Below are 17,225 nucleotides of genomic sequence, written 5' to 3' on the forward strand. Positions count from 1 at the left end.
CAGTACAGAAATTCTTCAAAAAATTAAAAATAGAATTAACAAATGATCCAGCAATCCCACTTCTGGGTATTTATCTGAAGGAAATAAAATCATTATCTCAGAAGAGATATCTGCACCCCATCATTGCAATATTATTTGCAAAAGCCAAGACATAGAAACAACCTGTGTCCAATGGCAGATGAATGGATAAAGAAAGTTATATATGTAAATATTATTCAGCCATAAAAAAGGAAATCCTGCCTTTTGTGACAATATGGATGGATCTTGAGGGTATTATGCTAAGTGAAATAAGTAAGAAAGAAAAAGACAAATATTGTTATGTTCTTACTTGTATGTGGAATCTAAAAAAGCTGAACTCAGAAATACAGAGTAGGTTGCCAGAGGCGGGGGTGAGGGCAACGGGAAAATGTTGATCAAAGGGTACAAACTTTTAGCTATGAGATGAGTAAGTTCTGGAGATCTAATGTACAGCATGGTAACTGTAACTAACAGTACTGTGTACTTGAAAGTTAAGAGATTAAATCGTAAATGTCATCACCATCATTATGTGAGGGGATAGAGGTGCTAACTAACCTTAATGTGGTAATCATTTAACAATATATACTTAAGTGTATCCAATCATTATGTTGTACACCTTAAACTTACATATGTTATATGTCAGTAATATCTCAACAAAGCTGAGAAGAAAAGGATATTATATGCTGAATTACCAAAGGCTATTCTAACCAGGGTTCTTTATCTAATTATTACCATTATTAAATTTGTAAGTGTTCTACAAATTTAAAATGTTATTAGTATTCTATTGTTATCGTTTAAGCATTAACTCAATTACTATAATAGCTTTACAATCTCTTACTACATTGATCAAAGATACTGCCTAACCTTTGGGGGAAAAAAATCCATGTATTTGCATATATAGTACACTCTAAAATTATTTCTATTTAAAAAAGACTATTTTTTCATTCAGTTTTATTACAAACTTTTTTTTTAAATTGTTCAATTACAATTGACATACAATATTATATTAGTTTCGCATGTACAGCATAGTGATTAGACATTTATATAACTTACAAAGTGATCACCCTGATAAATCTAGTACCCATCTGGCCCCATACATAGTTATTACAATATTATTGACCATATTCCCAATGCTGTAGTTTATATGCCTGTGATGTTTTTATAACTGGCAATTTGTACTTCTTAATCCCTTCCCCCTTTTCACCCTTGATTTTATTTTTGTTCCCAGGATTTGCAAATCGTTTTTCAAAACCAAAAGGACCAAGGAACCCACCACCAACTTGGGATATTTAACACAGCTTTGGACGATAGGCTGCAAGTGCATCTGCAAATAAAATGACTAGAATACGGCAAGCTAAAATAAGTGCTCTATATTCATACTATCAACCATGAAGATATGGTAATGTGTTGATAGCTTTTAAAAGAAAAGCAATACGCAAATAAGTGCCAGAAGTTTTACATTTAGTCTCCTTTACAGTGGGTTAGAAACCGCAAAAAAGTTTGTCACTAGAGCTTATGTTAGAGAATGCTGTATGAGAAAGTTTTAGAATGGACTTATTTTTCATTTTTAGAATTTATTTTTATTTGACTTTACTTTTCTATATAAACTTTAAAAATTTGTAAGAATTGGATCTCAATTAAATGTCTACATTGCCAGCATTTACTATAAAAAGTGTCTTAAAAAATCTTGTGGTGGGGTTGGCCCGGTGGCTCAGGCGGTTGGAGCTCTATGCTCCTAACGCCAAAGGCTGCCAGTTCGATTCCCACATGGGCCAGTGGGCTCTCAGCCACAAGGTTGCTGGTTCTACTCCCACAAGGGATGGTGGGCTGCGCCCCCTGCAACTAACAATGGCAACTGGACCTGGAGCTGAGCTGCGCCCTCCACAACTAAGATTGAAAGGACAACTTGACTTGGAAAAATTCCTGGAAGTACACAGTGTTCCCCAATAAAGTCCTGTTCCCCTTCCCCAATAAAAAAAAATCTTAAAAAAAAAAAAAAAATCTTGTGGTTTTAGTATAAAATTACTGCTTTTGAGAATGAATATTCCCTGGGAGCTATTTTTGTCTAAATGGAGTGTACCTTGCACATCTTCCCAAATGTTGTGGAAACTATAGAGAAGTTATATTTAAGAGAAAAAAATATGTAAATAATTACTGTAATAATTTTTTATTTGTATATACCAACTAACAAGATGTTTAATTACATTCCTGGTAAGTTTTAACCAGTCATTCAATTACCAAATTTAGAATAATACTAAAATAGTTCTTTTAGTAGCATTTTCTTTACTTCAAAGATTCTATATAAACATGTGCAACTTATATCCAACCAATCAGAGGTACTACTAATTAAAAAAAATTTTCTGTATGAATATGGATCTGCCATAATTTAAGACTATCTGATCTTTCAAATGTAATTTTAAGTAACAAGTAAGTTAGTGGGTGTTACAAAGGATCTCCCTAAGTCCTAATGATTTAACTTTTTAAAAACTAAAAGTTTATAACTTTTAGGAGCATGAAATGGTACTTGAAACAGCATTTGTCCTTCAATATTTTTCATTTAGAAAGCCTAATGAAGACGCAAATTGGATAAAATATTGTTACTTGTTTATTGTAGTATAATGTACACAATTGGTATTCAATAAACTTTGTTTTCAAACTAACTTTCCTGTAGTGTTCATTCCGCTGAACACTTCTCCGGGCACCGGTGGTTAACAAACCACGGTAATTTCATCAGAGTACTTCACTGGAATCAGTTATTTCCAAATATCTTTATCAAGGACCAAATATGTTAAAAGAATCTTAGGTAAAAGTGGAAGTGAGGGTGAAATTGTCAATGCATTGTTGAGCGGAAACCTTGGTGAAGAGCAGTGACAACTTCTGGAGTGTTCTCTGGTAGACACACTTCTCCAATGCATGCAACCTTATCCTTACAACTTGAAAAACCTTTAAAAAAAATAGAAAAGATGGTTTTCCATCTAGATTTCCCCCTCTCACTGTAAGAATGAGTTAAAACTAAACGACGGACTCTTACTTTTGCAGGTGGACCGCGAGGTCGCAGGCGCGCACGCGGCGCCCAGGCAGCGCCCGCACCTGCCTCGCCACGCCCTCGGCTGTAACCATGGCAATGCCCGAGGGGCGGTTCCAAACATTCCTGAACCGCAGCCCCTTTAGATTTTAAAGCAAAATCGTCCTCATTTCACATACTCCTAAGTTCCCCTTTCCTCTCCTCCGCTTGTTTAAGACGAAAAGGCCGAAGATTCTTTTTACCTCGCAAAGGTTAGGAGAGGAATACGAAACTTCAAAGTAACCATGGAGACCACCAACTCCGCGTAACATGACGCAGGGCACCCGAAGGCGAGGAGGAGAACGCGCCGCCGGACTCTGAACACCATTAACATTGTTTGGGCCGTTGAGGCGGTTGGCGGCAACTCTCCGCCCAGCGGCGGTTGCGTCGCAGCCCGGAGCGTGACTCGGCGCACGCTCTCTTTCCGCTCCGCCCCTCCGGGAGCCCGGAAGGCGGCGGGGACGCCGGGGAACTACCGCTCCCATGAGGCTGTGCGCGGCCCAGGCTGCTTACAATAGAGCGGCGGCGGAGAGGCCTGCGGAGAACCGCTGGGAACGGCCGCTTCCGGCATGTTCAGCTCCGGACCAAGAGAGGCCGATAAGTGGAGGGCAGAGGAGAGACTCCAATGCCCAGAGGGCCGTGCGCGGATAGCGCTTGCGCGATACACGGACGGGGGGGCGGTCGGGCCATTTAAATGTGTGTTTGTGGGTGAAATGGCTGCGCAGGTCGGAGCGGTGCGCGTAGTACGGGCGGTGGCGTCGCAGGAGGAGCGGGACAAAGAGGGGAAGGAGAAACCCCACGCTGGGGTCTCGCCGCGGGGAGTGAAGCGGCAGCGCCGAGCGAGCAGTGGGGGGTCGCAGGAGAAGCGGGGGCGGCCGAGCCAGGAGCCCCCTCTCGCTCCCCCTCACCGGCGGCGTCGCAGCCGCCAACATCCCGGGCCGCCGCTGCCGCCGCCGAACGCAGCCCCGACCCTCCCGGGCCCCGTTGAGCCTCTGCTCCTGCCGCCTCCGCCGCCGCCTTCGCTGGCCCCCGCCGGGCCCTCCGCCGCCGCCCCGCTCCCGGCCCCGGGCACGTCGGCCCTCTTCACCTTCTCGCCCCTGACGGTGAGCGCGGCCGGGCCCAAGCACAAGGGCCACAAGGAGCGGCACAAGCACCATCACCACCGCGGCTCCGACGGGGACCCCAGCTCCGGCGTCCCGGGCGATCTCAAGCACAAGGACAAGCAGGAAAACGGCGAGAGGACCGGAGGGGTGGCTGTGATCAAGGCCGCCAAGCGAGGTGAGAGCGGGCGAACCGCCCGGGCCCGAGCCCTGGGTCTGAGCAGCGACACCCCGCCCCTTAGCGCTGCGAGCCGCCAGCCCCCTGCCGGGGGACCGCCCGCCGCTCTGCGCCCCCAAGCCCGGGGGCGCGACTCTGGGTTTCAGACCGTGGACGCGGTCTGACCTACTTGAGGCTTCGGGCTGCCGGGCCGAGCTGTCAGTTACGCCCTCACCCCCGGACCAGCGCCCCCCCCTGCCCCCCCCAGCTTTGACCAACGTTTGTTTTCAAATCAGGCAGGGTTTCCGCGCGGTGCGGTCCTTGGCGTGGGATTAGTAGACGGAGTATTAAAAACTTGCCTTTCCAAAGTAAAGGCTTGTCGCGAAAGACCTTCCTTCCTGTTTTCCGTGATGGAAAAGCTTTCCTGTTCACTCCTCTGCCCCGACATCTTCCCGCGTGGGGGGGGGGTGTGGGGCTTGGATGAGTTTGAATGCTTGCGAGACGTTACTAGACTCACTGGGTTGCCTTAGTTTCTGCAAGGTAAGCTGTCACATGCAGTTTATCCGCGTTTCTTTTTAATCCAGGGAATAAAAGTCATTACACAGTTTCATATTAGATCTTAATTCTCATAAAAGGGATGGGGGAGGTTTTTCGCTTCCCTTTGATCCTGGGAAATAGGACCAACCCTGCCTCTGAAAAGTGGCAAGTGTGCAGGAGTGGAAGCAGTGGATGCAGGAATTCCAGCTGGCGTTTTATTCTGTCTGGTCCCAACAAATTGAGAATTTATTTGATTCCAGTAATCCTCACGAAAGTCAAGAATGTTTAATCCAGAAAATGTAGGACTACCTAGTTAAGCGTGGGTTCTGGAGAAATTAGGTTGGCCCAGAAACGTGCCTTCCTATTTCCAAGTACCTGTAGCATTTATTTATATTCTTTGTACAACAAAGGGGTGGAGGGTATGAATTTTGATTATACCATGTGTTTATACTTTGTATATAATTTTACATAATTTGTTAGTTGTATCTCCTCATGAGTTGAAGATACTTCTGTGTTTCTTGGTGCTGGGCCGGTTAGGTTGTTACGTGCTAATGTACAAGCCTTTCAATCTAAAGTATTGGGAGTCTTGGATTCCTTCATATATTTGATCTTAATTTAAGGCTAATCATTTTATTCCTTTTTTGGGTGCTACCTCAAAATAGTTCAATTTATTGCAAATAATAATACGTGTTTACGGAATTAAATTAAATCTTTCTTCCTTTGGAGGTATGCAAGTCTTATTCTTAGGAATAGAATTTGTGTCCAGCTGACAGGCGTGCCAGTTGCCACCATCAATATGCAGTGAGCTTTCTCTCTTTTACCATTACCTTTATTTCTCACCTCATTTCATGTGTGCGTTGTGTATGTGTTTCTGTTTTAACCACACAGCTAGAGGAAATCTTAGAGATGAGCCAAATTAGACTTGTGTAGTAGAAGAGAAACCTGAGGCTCAAAGTAGTACCAAGCACAGATATTTTTTTTAAATGTGATAAATCATTGGCGTAATAGGGAGTAGAACCCAGACCTCCTGAATCCCAGTTCAAGCTTCACCCCCAGCAGTCCGATGTTGCTTTCTCTTTTTGCTATTCACCTTACCCACTTCTTTCCCTTGGCATCAGTGCCAGTACCCAGGCCCATTCAAGGGTTTCTGACCTAGCCCCCCTTTTATGGGGGGATAGTGGCAATTACATGTCTAATAATTCACAATGTACTTCTCTGAAGATTGCATAGACCCCGTGTTCTCCGAAAAAACAAACAAAAGCAAATCTTTAACACAGTGCTGTCCACCAGAACTTTTTGCAGTGATGGAAACGTTTTATATCTGTGTTGTCCAATATGGTGGTCATTAGTCAGATGTAGCCCTTGAACCAAATCTGGAAGAAATGTAGCTAGTGTGACTGAGGACTGCATTTTCTATTTAATTTCATTTTAATTATAATTAAATTGTTCCTTTTGGCTAGTGGCTACCATATTGGACAGCACAGCTGGAAGCGTTTGTAGTCTGCCAATCTGTGAAGTGGGTTACGATCAGGTCATTTAAACTTTTTAAAAATTTGAGGGGTACAACATAATGATTCAATATTTGTATATATTGTGAAATGATCACCATAATAAGTCCACTTTAAACTTTTAACTTTTGAATGAGAGATTATTGAAATATATTTTGGGGCCGGGGGAAGGCTTCCTGGCCACATACATTGGGGGAAAGCCCTATACCCTGGCCTCCAGATGTATGACACACACTGGCATTTTAAGAGTTCTGAAAACCCTCCAGAAAAACAACCTGCTTTAACCTTGTTTAGTCCAGGCTTTTGCACACACTTTGGATACCTTGTATTTTTTTCACTGAACCACTTTATACTTGTTACAGTGGTATGCAGGAGGCATGCCTCTGGAGTCAATCTGAGTTTAAATCATGGCTCCACCATTTGCTGTGTGTGTGATCGAGGGCAAATTCCTTTAACCTCCCTCAGCTTCACTTTTCCTGTTCGTAGAATGGGGTTGTGGTATTTCTTTTATAAGGTTGTTATGTGGTTTAAATGGGGCAATACGTGGGAAGCACTTAAAACAGTGTCTGGCTGATATTAGTGAGGCACTTTTAAAACTGCCTTTTGTTATTTTATCGTGTTTGGTCCTTGAAACAACTAAGACTGGGAAGGACAGTGCCTACACCCTTGTTTTTTACTATGCCTTCCCTTATCTTCAGATTTTCAGAAACTTCTTCAGCTTTTTATTTTGAGGTAATTAAATATTCACAGGAAATTGCAAAAATAGTACAGAGGGGTTCTTACTAGTTACCCCCAGTGGTTACATCTTACGTAACTATTCTGTCAACATCAGGAAATGGACACTGACGTAATGGTATGTATGTACGTCTGTGCCAGTCCATCACCTGTAGAGTAGCTTAACCACTGCAGTCCACATGCACAACTATTCCGTCACCTCGAAGATCCCCCAGTGTCACCCGTTTCTAGTCCTGGGCACCTCCCCTAACTGAGCAACCTCCGATGTGTTCACCAACGCTGTCCTGTCATCATTTGGAGATTGTATAAATGGAATCACACAGTCTGTCATCTTGGGAGATTTTTTTCACTCAGCATGATGTCCTTGAGAGCCATTCCAGTTACTGTGTGTGGGTAGCGCACTCGTTCCACTACTCAGTAGCAGCCTGCTATCGATGTATGCTAGTTTAACCATCCGCCTCTTGAAGGGCTGTTTGCGTGTTTCCAGGCAGCTCTTGTGAATAAAGCTTCTGGGGACATTCACGTTCAGGTGTTTGTGTGGATGTAAATTTTCATTTCTCGGGGAACGCAATTGCTGGGTCATGTGGTAAGTGTATGTTTAGTGTTTTTTTTTTTTAAAAAGATACTACCAAACTATTTTCTAGACTATCTGTACCAGTGTACAGCCCCACCAGCGATGTGAGAGCCACTTCCTCCTCATCCTTGCCACTGCCTGATGCTCATTGCCGTTTTTATTTTATCTGTTTTACTAGATGTATAGTGACAGCTCGTCATACAGTTAAGTTGCGTTTCCCCAGTGGCTAGGGATATTTAACATCTTTTCATGTCATCGTTTGCCATCCATATATCCTCGAAGAGGTAAAGTGGCACGCTGGAAGTTTTCTAGTCAGTAAGTGATAGAACTGAATCTATAACCCAGTTTTTTGACTCATGGTCTAGTTGGCTTTTGACTTTCCAGGAAGCACACTGGATTAAGTTAATGAGGAGATACTAAAATGTTTTTTATTTCTTGTAAGCAGCCTGCTTGAGTCTTAATTAAACTGACAGTTACCTGTGTCTTGAAATCTTTTTTTCTCTCCCTCTTATTGTTCATTAAAAGCATAGAACAAACTTCCTCCAAAAACCCCATCAGCAGTAATGCTTCTTTTTTAACTATTCTTGGTTTAATTTATGATTTTAGTAATATATTTTTTTAAAAAAGGAAAGGGGGGAGTCAATTTCTGTAACTCTCTTCTCCAGTGTCGTTAAATGACAGGATTGCTCTACTTATTCCCTTGTGAGTCAGCCTTCCTTTCTCACATTTTTTCCATCTTTGATCAACTGCCCAACAGCTATCACAGGGAGTGCTCCTAAGTCAGACAACTAATTGAAATGTTCTATGATGTCAAAAAGCTCTTGGCAGGGATTTTAAATCCAGAAACGGGGTTTGTTTTTGGTGATAGAAGAGGGGTTGTTTGGGGATTATACAGAGAACTGAAATAAACTGATAATCTCTCATTGATCAGAGCAACAATTTCAGGGACTGATACTTTTCCTTACCCAGAAGGAGGCGAAAAAGCCTTTAAGGGTATGAAGATTTTTGTGGAACATAATGTCATCTTTGTGATCATGCTGAGCTATGTAGTGGGCGGGCACTCAGTAAAATATTTGTTGATGTCATGCTCCGTTATTGGAGGTTCTTCTAAGCTACCTCAAGTCCATTAGTTGTAACTACTAGGTCATTTTCGTTGGTCTTCTAATGGGAGTGGTCTCAAGGGTCAACAGAGAAGGCAGAAAGAAAGGAGAGGGGAGTTTATTGGAAGAGTGAGTTTCGGAGTCAGACATGTGAGAGTTTGAATCTTGGTTGTCACCTCCTAGCTTTGTGCCCTAATACAAGTAACCTATCTTGTTTCAGGCTCTGTTTTCTTGTCTGTAAAGAGATTTGTTTGAGAATTAAAATGAGATAACATATATGATTCCTAGCAGACACCGGGTGAATAATAGTTTTCTTCCCTCTTTCGGAGATTGTTTTTCCATTTTCGGTGTCTCTCTTGTAGTATAATACATTGTAGTCTACGTCGGGAATTCTAGCTTTGAGTTATTCCAGCACAGAGTTATTGCCAGTTATTTCAAGGAATGTTATCAAATATGAAAATGATACGAAAGATAGTGAGGACTTATGGTGGTCAAATACTGTGATGAAGGCCTTATAGTTATTGTCTCCTTTAATCCTAACAGTAACTCTGAGATAGATATTAGGGTTGATAATGTTTTCAGATGAGAAAATGAAAGTTGAAAGAGATTTATGAGCTTGCCCAGAGACCTTAGTAAACAGTGGAGCGGGGATATTAACCTGTGCTTTTCTGTCCTGCTCTTAAATAGCACACTCTACTGCCTCCACAATTGAACCTCCTTCGGGAAATACTAGCAGTTAACATGTATTATTTGTTTTGTTCCAGGACTAGTCTAAGTACTTTAGATACTTTGTTTCTTTTACTCTGCACACTCATCTTATATGAGGAAGTATTATTATGTGCCTCCCTGCCATTTACCAATGCGAAACAAAGTACAAAGAAATTAACTTGAAAAAGGTAATACTGCTAGGACTGGGGATTCAAATCCAGCTAGCCACTCTTAAACACCATAATATGGGGGGGGGGGGAAGGGGAGTTTAAAGTAAGACAATGTGATAAAGGTACAATGATTTAGTAAAATAACGAACTTCAAAATGAGCAGTTTTTAGTTTTTCCTTTGTAGTCAGGTTTTTATATGGATCCAGAAGAACTTAATAAAACCAAAAATAATTTATTTTCAATTTTAGTCTTTTTCTTTATTATGATTATTAAAATAAAAAATTATAGTTGTTTTGCTTGTCCACCATGATTTTGAGGAATTGAGGATATTACATATTTTTCTTTTTTTTTCTTTTTTTTTTTTGTTGAGAGTCCACTGGCCCATGTGGGAATCGAACCGGCAGCCTTCGGAGTTAGGAGCATGGAGCTCTAACCGCCTGCGCCACCGGGCTGGCCCAAGATATTACATATTTTTCAATGCTAAGCTATAATTCAAGCCTAAGGATGGAGTTACGATTTATATTTTGTAATGTGGAAAGCTAATTTTTTCCATTAATGAGAACTTTCAATAGTGATGTTATATTATGCCATTTGGTAGTTGATATATGATGTTAGCACATATGAGGATTTCATCGATAGTGCCATGTATTAATCTAGTTCAGGGGTGTCCAAACTTTTTTCAACCTTTTTCACCAAGGGCCATATACAGTAAAATACGCAAACAGCCGGGCCACTCACTCAAGGTGAAGTACATATTTGCCTCACCTGGTTTATTTAAGTAAACTAAATATATTTTTGGAATTTGCTGTGGGCCAATTAACAATGGATCGCAGGCCACAGTTAGCCCGGGCCGCAGTTTGGACACCCCTGATCTAGTTGTAGTTATAATGATCTTTTTAAAGATAGCCAGCATTTAGTCTCTTACATGAATGTTTGTATCTTCCTCTGTAGAAGTACGTACTTCTCTTTATGTTTAATCTCAGTTTGATATATGAAAGCTTTCCTTAATCACAGATATGGTATAGCTTGGCTCCTTTTTTTATAAAAGAACTGTTGTCAATAAATTTTAGCTTTTGCACTGTAGGGAAATACTTTAGTGTTACTTCCTGAGCACATTCTGTTTCTTTAAGTTCCATCACAGTTTTATTTTATTTTGTTCAAACCGACAAACATTTAAACATTTTTTTGTTTATTTTTATTTAAGTATAGTTGGTCTGAATACATGCTCTGTTGGAAAGCTAACACACTCTACCAGAAATGGAAAGATTGTGAAGACTTTAGACACTGACTTTAAAAAAAAATTGAGATATAATGTGTAAGTTTAAGGTATACAATATATTGATTTGAATCGTTTATATTGCAGACATTGGTTTTTAAATAATATTTAAATATTATTAATTATTAAATATTTTTAATTCAAGGCAAGGCAACCTCGATATCATTCTTACAAAGGAAGGATGGCTTACTGTAATAACCTTTAACAACTAACTTTGTATGAATGCCATTCTCAATTAGTTGCCACCACAATGATTCAAAAATAAATTTTATTTGTTTATGGAAATTCATTAGTGTGGACACAAGTTGTCTCAAATTTGTCTATAAACAAAGGTGAGCTTCCTATATTTCAGCCTTAGATAAGATTTAAAATTTGAAAAGGATTAGTGAGTAGATAAAAATTTATTCCATATTTTAAACTTTTATGTTGAAATACGAGATTTCAATCAATTTAAGGTCATTTTCCTTATACAAATAAGGTCCTTTTCCTTTCCCTATTTTTTTTTTTTTTTTTGAGATGGACCCTGTTGGACTAATTGAATGGTTTTTGTATAAATGAGTTTTGAAATAAAACCCATAGAGACTTGGCCATATGAGAAATACCATTGGTAATCTGATAGTGATATAGAAAATGTGTTACAATCAGGGCAGCTCCTTGGTCTTAATTTCAATGGCAGATCTAGGTCACAATTCATCTTCTGCATACCAAATACTTCCTCTGAAGCTTCAAATAACAGGATCTATTCAGAGATATTTTTTTTTTCCCTGTGAAATTGCTAGAACGTTTAGCAGAGGGTAATTAGATGATTTTTAAAATTGGTCTAACCTTTATATTTAATGGCATTAACATTTAATTCTTTGGGAAAATTGCCTAAATTACTGATTTGATATATGGGAAAAGTTTAATTTTATTTAGTAAGAAATATAAATGACTGTTACTAAGTGCTTTAATAAATTTTTATAGTTTAGTTGTATGTAGAATACAAGATTACTTTTTCTCTGGCCAATTTAAATAATCTGATTATATGTATATTTTAGTAGATGATCTCAGTTTAATTAAAAGTAATGTTTGCAAGTAGTTTTCTTTCTGTTGTTTAAAAGCAATTATTAAACAGAATGAAAGTCATTTGGTATCTATACACTTTAAAGTTTGAATTTCACTTTTAAATATTTTCTTTAGAAGGTTTTATAGCTTATAATATTTGGTGATTGGAATGATTTTGTACGGAGTACTGCAACTATCGTATATTTACATATTATACCAAGTAAATATTTTTACTGTAAAGTTTATTGAACTTGTTCTGCCCAGGTATTGTAATAGGATTAATTGGAGTATCTGTCTTAACACTAAAATAGTTGAGTCATGTGAGAAATACTATTGTTAGGTTGATAAATTCTATACAGTAAATACCACACCATGCTTGAAGGTTGGTCAGGACCATTCTTGATATTTAATCCTAAAACATTCTTGCTAGGTATATTTTCTAACTCGTAAGTAAAAGGTGCCATTGTATTTTAGGTTTGTCAATCCATGATAATCCTTTAAAATTAAAAATAAAATTTTTAATTATAAAAGTAATGTGTTTATTGTAGAAAACTAAAAATATAGGTAAGCAAAAAAGAAGAAAGGTAGACATTTATAATTCTACCAGCCTAGATAACTACTGTTAACACCTTGGTATATATTTCTCCAGATATTTTTCTGTGTTGTATATATACAAAACGTATATAGATAAGTCAGACTTTTTTCCTCTCGTTAGGTCCTTTGCTTCTCCCTGGAATAATTTTCTTTGGAAAACATGCTTATCTTATTGTTTAGGACTTAACCTAAATGTCACCTCCCAAAGTGAGCTTCCCCAGCATCTAGAGTAGCTTACTGATGTTTTCTTTTCTTATCCAACTAAATTAAATTGTAAGGTCCAAGAGAGTAGGGATTGTGTCTCAGTTAACACAGTATCCCTGGTGCTCAGAAGTGTCTTTGATAAATAGGTACTAAATAAATGTTTGAATGAATGAATCTTTAATATTATAAAAATGGGATAAAATCATATGTGTTAGATGCTCTAGAAAGAAAGGTAAGATGTATGTGTATGTATGTATGTATATGTGTGTTTGTGTTAATATATATCTACATATAGATACAGATATGTATCTGTCTGACCTTAGATTGCTTATAGTCTAGAAGAAAGATGGAAAACTGAATAAGTAATAGTACAGAATGTGGTAAATGCTGTGATGGGCAGTACAGTAATAAGGGAATACGGAGTAGGAGTAGCTATCCAAATTGGGTGGGGGAGAGTAATTAAGAGAAGGCTTTCTGGAATAGTGACAATGTAGGCATTTTGTAACTTTGAAATTTGTCAGTTCTTTTCATCTGTAATTTATAATGGTTGGGTAGTATTTTATCAGTATGTAAGTACCAGAGTTTAATCAATATCTTATTAGCAGACATTTAGTGCATTCCCTAAATAACATTGTCATGGATATCTTTATGTGTCTTCAGTTATTTTCTTAGGTAATTTTTACTTGGGAGTGGAATTTTCGGGTCTGAGAATTATTAATTTTTTCAGGGCTTTTGGTACATAATAATTTTAATGGGTACCAAATTGCCCTCCATGAAAATTGTACCAGTTTATACTTCTAGTAGCAGTACATGAAAGTACCACCTCTCCCCCCCCAAAAAAAAAATCTTGCAAATTTGGTAGGCAAAATGGCATCTTACAGCTTAATTTGCCTTTGTTTGACTCACCTGTATGTATCATTGTAATGTGTAGACTGACAGCAAAATATGATGAGTTTAGATTTAGATTTTACAATGGTTACTGAACAGATATACCATACTCTGCGGCATATGTGAAATTAATTGCTTGGGTATTTCCTTTAGTTTTGACTGCAACTCATATTAAGTAATATGCCTACCTTTGCACTACTGTTTAGCATACTCTTCAACCCAGAATATTATTGTATTTTGAGATCTTTGTCTCATTCATTTTATAAACATGTAAGTTGTAATGACAAATTCAGAGAAACTGAAAATAGGCTATTTAATTTGAGGTCAAATACCTTAAGAAACTTGTATTGTTGACACTAGACCTCGCAACTAACTTCTTTTTAATTATTGTGGCCAGAAACACCAGATGAAAATGGTAAAACCCAGAGAGCTGATGATTTTGTCTTGAAGAAAATAAAGAAGAAAAAGAAAAAGAAACACCGAGAAGATATGCGAGGAAGACGCCTTAAAATGTACAATAAGGAAGTACAAACCGTCTGTGCTGGGCTGACACGCATCAGTAAGGAAATCCTCACCCAAGGACAAGTAAATAGCACTTCAGGAGTTAATAAGGAGTCCTTCAGGTATCTGAAAGATGAACAGCTGTGCCGGTTAAACTTGGGCATGCAAGAATATCGGGTACCCCAGGGAGTACAAACGCCTTTTATGACTCACCAGGAGCATTCTATTCGTAGAAATTTCTTAAAAACAGGTACTAAATTTAGCAACTTTATTCATGAAGAACACCAGTCCAATGGGGGTGCTCTTGTCCTTCATGCTTACATGGATGAACTCTCATTTTTGTCTCCAATGGAGATGGAGAGATTTGCTGAGGAGTTTCTTGCTTTGACATTCAGTGAAAATGAGAAAAATGCTGCTTACTATGCTTTAGCAATAGTGCATGGAGCGGCCGCTTATCTCCCCGACTTCCTGGACTACTTTGCTTTTAATTTCCCCAACACTCCAGTGAAAATGGAAATTCTGGGCAAGAAAGATATCGAAACCACCACCATTTCAAATTTTCACACTCAGGTAAGGTACCATCGTGTAGTAAATACAGTTACAGTATCTCAACAGTGTTAACCTCATTCTGTTGCATCGCACATACCAGCACACTTGGTAACAATTCATGGTGGTAGAGGTGGTTCAAATTCTTCATTTCTCTCATTGAAAAATCTGAATTGCCGAGACTCTTTGGGATGTGGCTTATGACTTGCTTGGTCTAAGAAATGCTTTATACACGTTATACATCATTACAAGTCTTTCTAGAAAATCAGCTTGAAAACGAATCCATTCTTTCACAAATCAGGTAGTGTTAGCGTGGAAGGTGTGACTTAGATCTGTTAGCCTCACGGTAGCTTTGGGAAACTTACCTTTGATGTCATACTGAACACATGAGGCCATTGGCTTATTTATTTTGCCAGGTTTTAGCTGTTTTTATTTTTCTTTCAGTAACTTGTTGGCAGTCTGTCCCAGAAACATACCTTATTTATGTGACTTGGAAGTGTCACCAGGAAGACCGCCATAGCCTCTGCTCCTTCCGCCTGTGCACGGTTGTAGGGGAAGACGTTTTCTGAAGCCTTGCTTGGGCAGCTAGGCTTAAGTCAGCAGGGAAACCTCTCCTCCCTAAGCAGCGGTTTTTAACCAAACATTTTTTTATTGAAGTTATTTTAGGACATAAAATGAAGTTGATAACACATCTTAGTTTTTTTCTTGCTTCCTTTTTCATGAGGATTATGAACATGAATGGTCAGCTATAAGTTTATATTATAGATATAAATTCTACCCAAATTTAGTGGAGAGTGTTACGCTTTTTAGAGATTTGCGATTTTATAACCTGTTTTTTCAGGTTATTTAATAATTTGCTGCCATTTCTTTCCTTAAGTTTTTTTTTTTTTTAGGTAAATAAATTGTTGCATAATACGACTCTCAGCTGCCTGCATTGTAGAGGTTTCAAGCCACTTCTATTTGAAACCTCGTCTAATTTGAATCTTTTAAGTGATTCTTACTATCCTTGCCTCCAGTGAGGGGAGTATCCAGTGTAGATTTATGAGCTTCAGAATTTCTCTAATTGAAGTTCTCTCTGCAGTAGAGAGAGCAGGAGCAGCCCAACTGGAGAGGTCGCAAGATGGGGCTGCCCAAGACGTTGGAACACCATGTGAAATAAAGGGCTTCGTCTTGGATTTTGGCCTTGTTACCACAATCAGGTACCGAAGTGCTGACTTTTGTAGTAGATTTTGGTTTTTCTTTTTTCTTTTTTTTTTTTTAAGGAGTTTTGCCCTTTGAAGGTTAAGGAAACCCATTTTTATCAACATTACAGAAGGGACTGAAAATAGTTCTAATACAGTCCATAGTCCCCATACTTCCCTATTTAAATGAAGAAATAGAGATATTGCTGAGAGCAGAATTAACATGCCACTTTTTTACTTTAGAAAAATGCAGCAAATTTTCTTTTCTGATTGATAGACCAGCAAGCATATCTGAGAAATAAGCCAGAAACTTGGGGGAAAAAAGTTTTGGTTTTGTGATGGTGACTTTCAACCTTTCATATTAGGGAGTCTATAGTGGATCAAGCTTGTATGTCAGTAGACAAAACCCAATCTAAATAGCTGATAAAAGAAGATATTGCTCAGTATTCCCTGCTGATTGCTCAGTATTCCCTGCTGATTTTTGTCCTCCTATTAATTTTTTTAATGGAGCTAAAATTTAAATGACTGTACCAACAACTTACCTTGAAATTTACTTTGAGACTTATAAAATCATCACTTTTTAAGAACATGTCAGATTATTATTAAATTAGAATATCATTAAACACTTCAACCATATGAAAAGATTGAGGACTTTTGAATAATTCTCATGCTCTGGTGATCCTGGAATTTAATTTTATTTATGAAACTTGAGTCATTGGAGAGAAGTGGGAGGTAGGTATGGCAGGTTGAAGAAGCTTACAAAACTTTTAAATTTGCACCTGTATAATCTTTGGCAGAGGTTGGGATTTGAACTAACACAATAGTTCAAATTTATTTAGCACTTTGTGGTTTATAGAAATGCTTGCACATTCATATCTGGATATTTGGAACAACGTATGTGGTAGGTAAGCAGTTTTATCTCTGTTTTCCATCAAAGAAACTGAGGCTTGGAGGGGTATATTGTTATCCAAGGTCATGTATTAATAGTAAGTAGAAGTCAGAGTGTAAACCTAGGCCACTTGAACAATATGTGCAGCATTTTACTGTACTCCTTCCTTCAGCCATTGGAGAAGAGACCCGTGCTTTTACTTGTCCAAACACTGTAGTCAGTGGAATTAAAATATCTCAGTTTAACACAATATTCAGAAGGCTATTCAAATGTTTTTAAGAGGAGATTGCTGGGATTTAAATGAATACCTGAGGTATTTTGGACTTCTGTGTTTTGTGAAGTCTTACGAAATTCTGTTAACCAAAAATAAAGTGAAATAAGTTTTTTTTTTCCTTTTTTTAAAGATTTTATTGGGGAAGGGGAACAGGACT

The 17,225-nt window shown here is 38.7% G+C and overlaps 2 protein-coding genes across 2 annotated transcripts in view; both read left to right on the forward strand.

Moving 5' to 3' along the window:
* The window catches only part of PTPN22 (protein tyrosine phosphatase non-receptor type 22), a 46,197-nt gene extending 43,519 nt beyond the window's left edge, over positions 1-2,678 (forward strand). Inside the window, exon 21 of the mRNA XM_081026019.1 lies at positions 1,247-2,678. Within this exon, the coding sequence (XP_080882145.1) occupies positions 1,247-1,311 (65 nt within the window). The 3' untranslated portion in view covers positions 1,312-2,678. The remainder of the gene's footprint in view (positions 1-1,246) is intronic.
* Positions 2,679-3,651: 973 nt separating this feature from the next.
* The window catches only part of RSBN1 (round spermatid basic protein 1), a gene marked incomplete at its 5' end in the record, with an annotated part of 42,164 nt that continues 28,590 nt past the window's right edge, over positions 3,652-17,225 (forward strand). Inside the window, 2 exons of the mRNA XM_081026027.1 lie at positions 3,652-4,360; positions 14,075-14,748. Coding sequence (XP_080882153.1) covers positions 3,652-4,360; positions 14,075-14,748 — 1,383 coding nt within the window. The remainder of the gene's footprint in view (positions 4,361-14,074; positions 14,749-17,225) is intronic.

This window comes from Rhinolophus hipposideros, assembly GCF_964194185.1.
Source record: "Rhinolophus hipposideros genome assembly, chromosome: 19".
Taxonomy (NCBI): Eukaryota; Metazoa; Chordata; class Mammalia; order Chiroptera; family Rhinolophidae; genus Rhinolophus; species Rhinolophus hipposideros.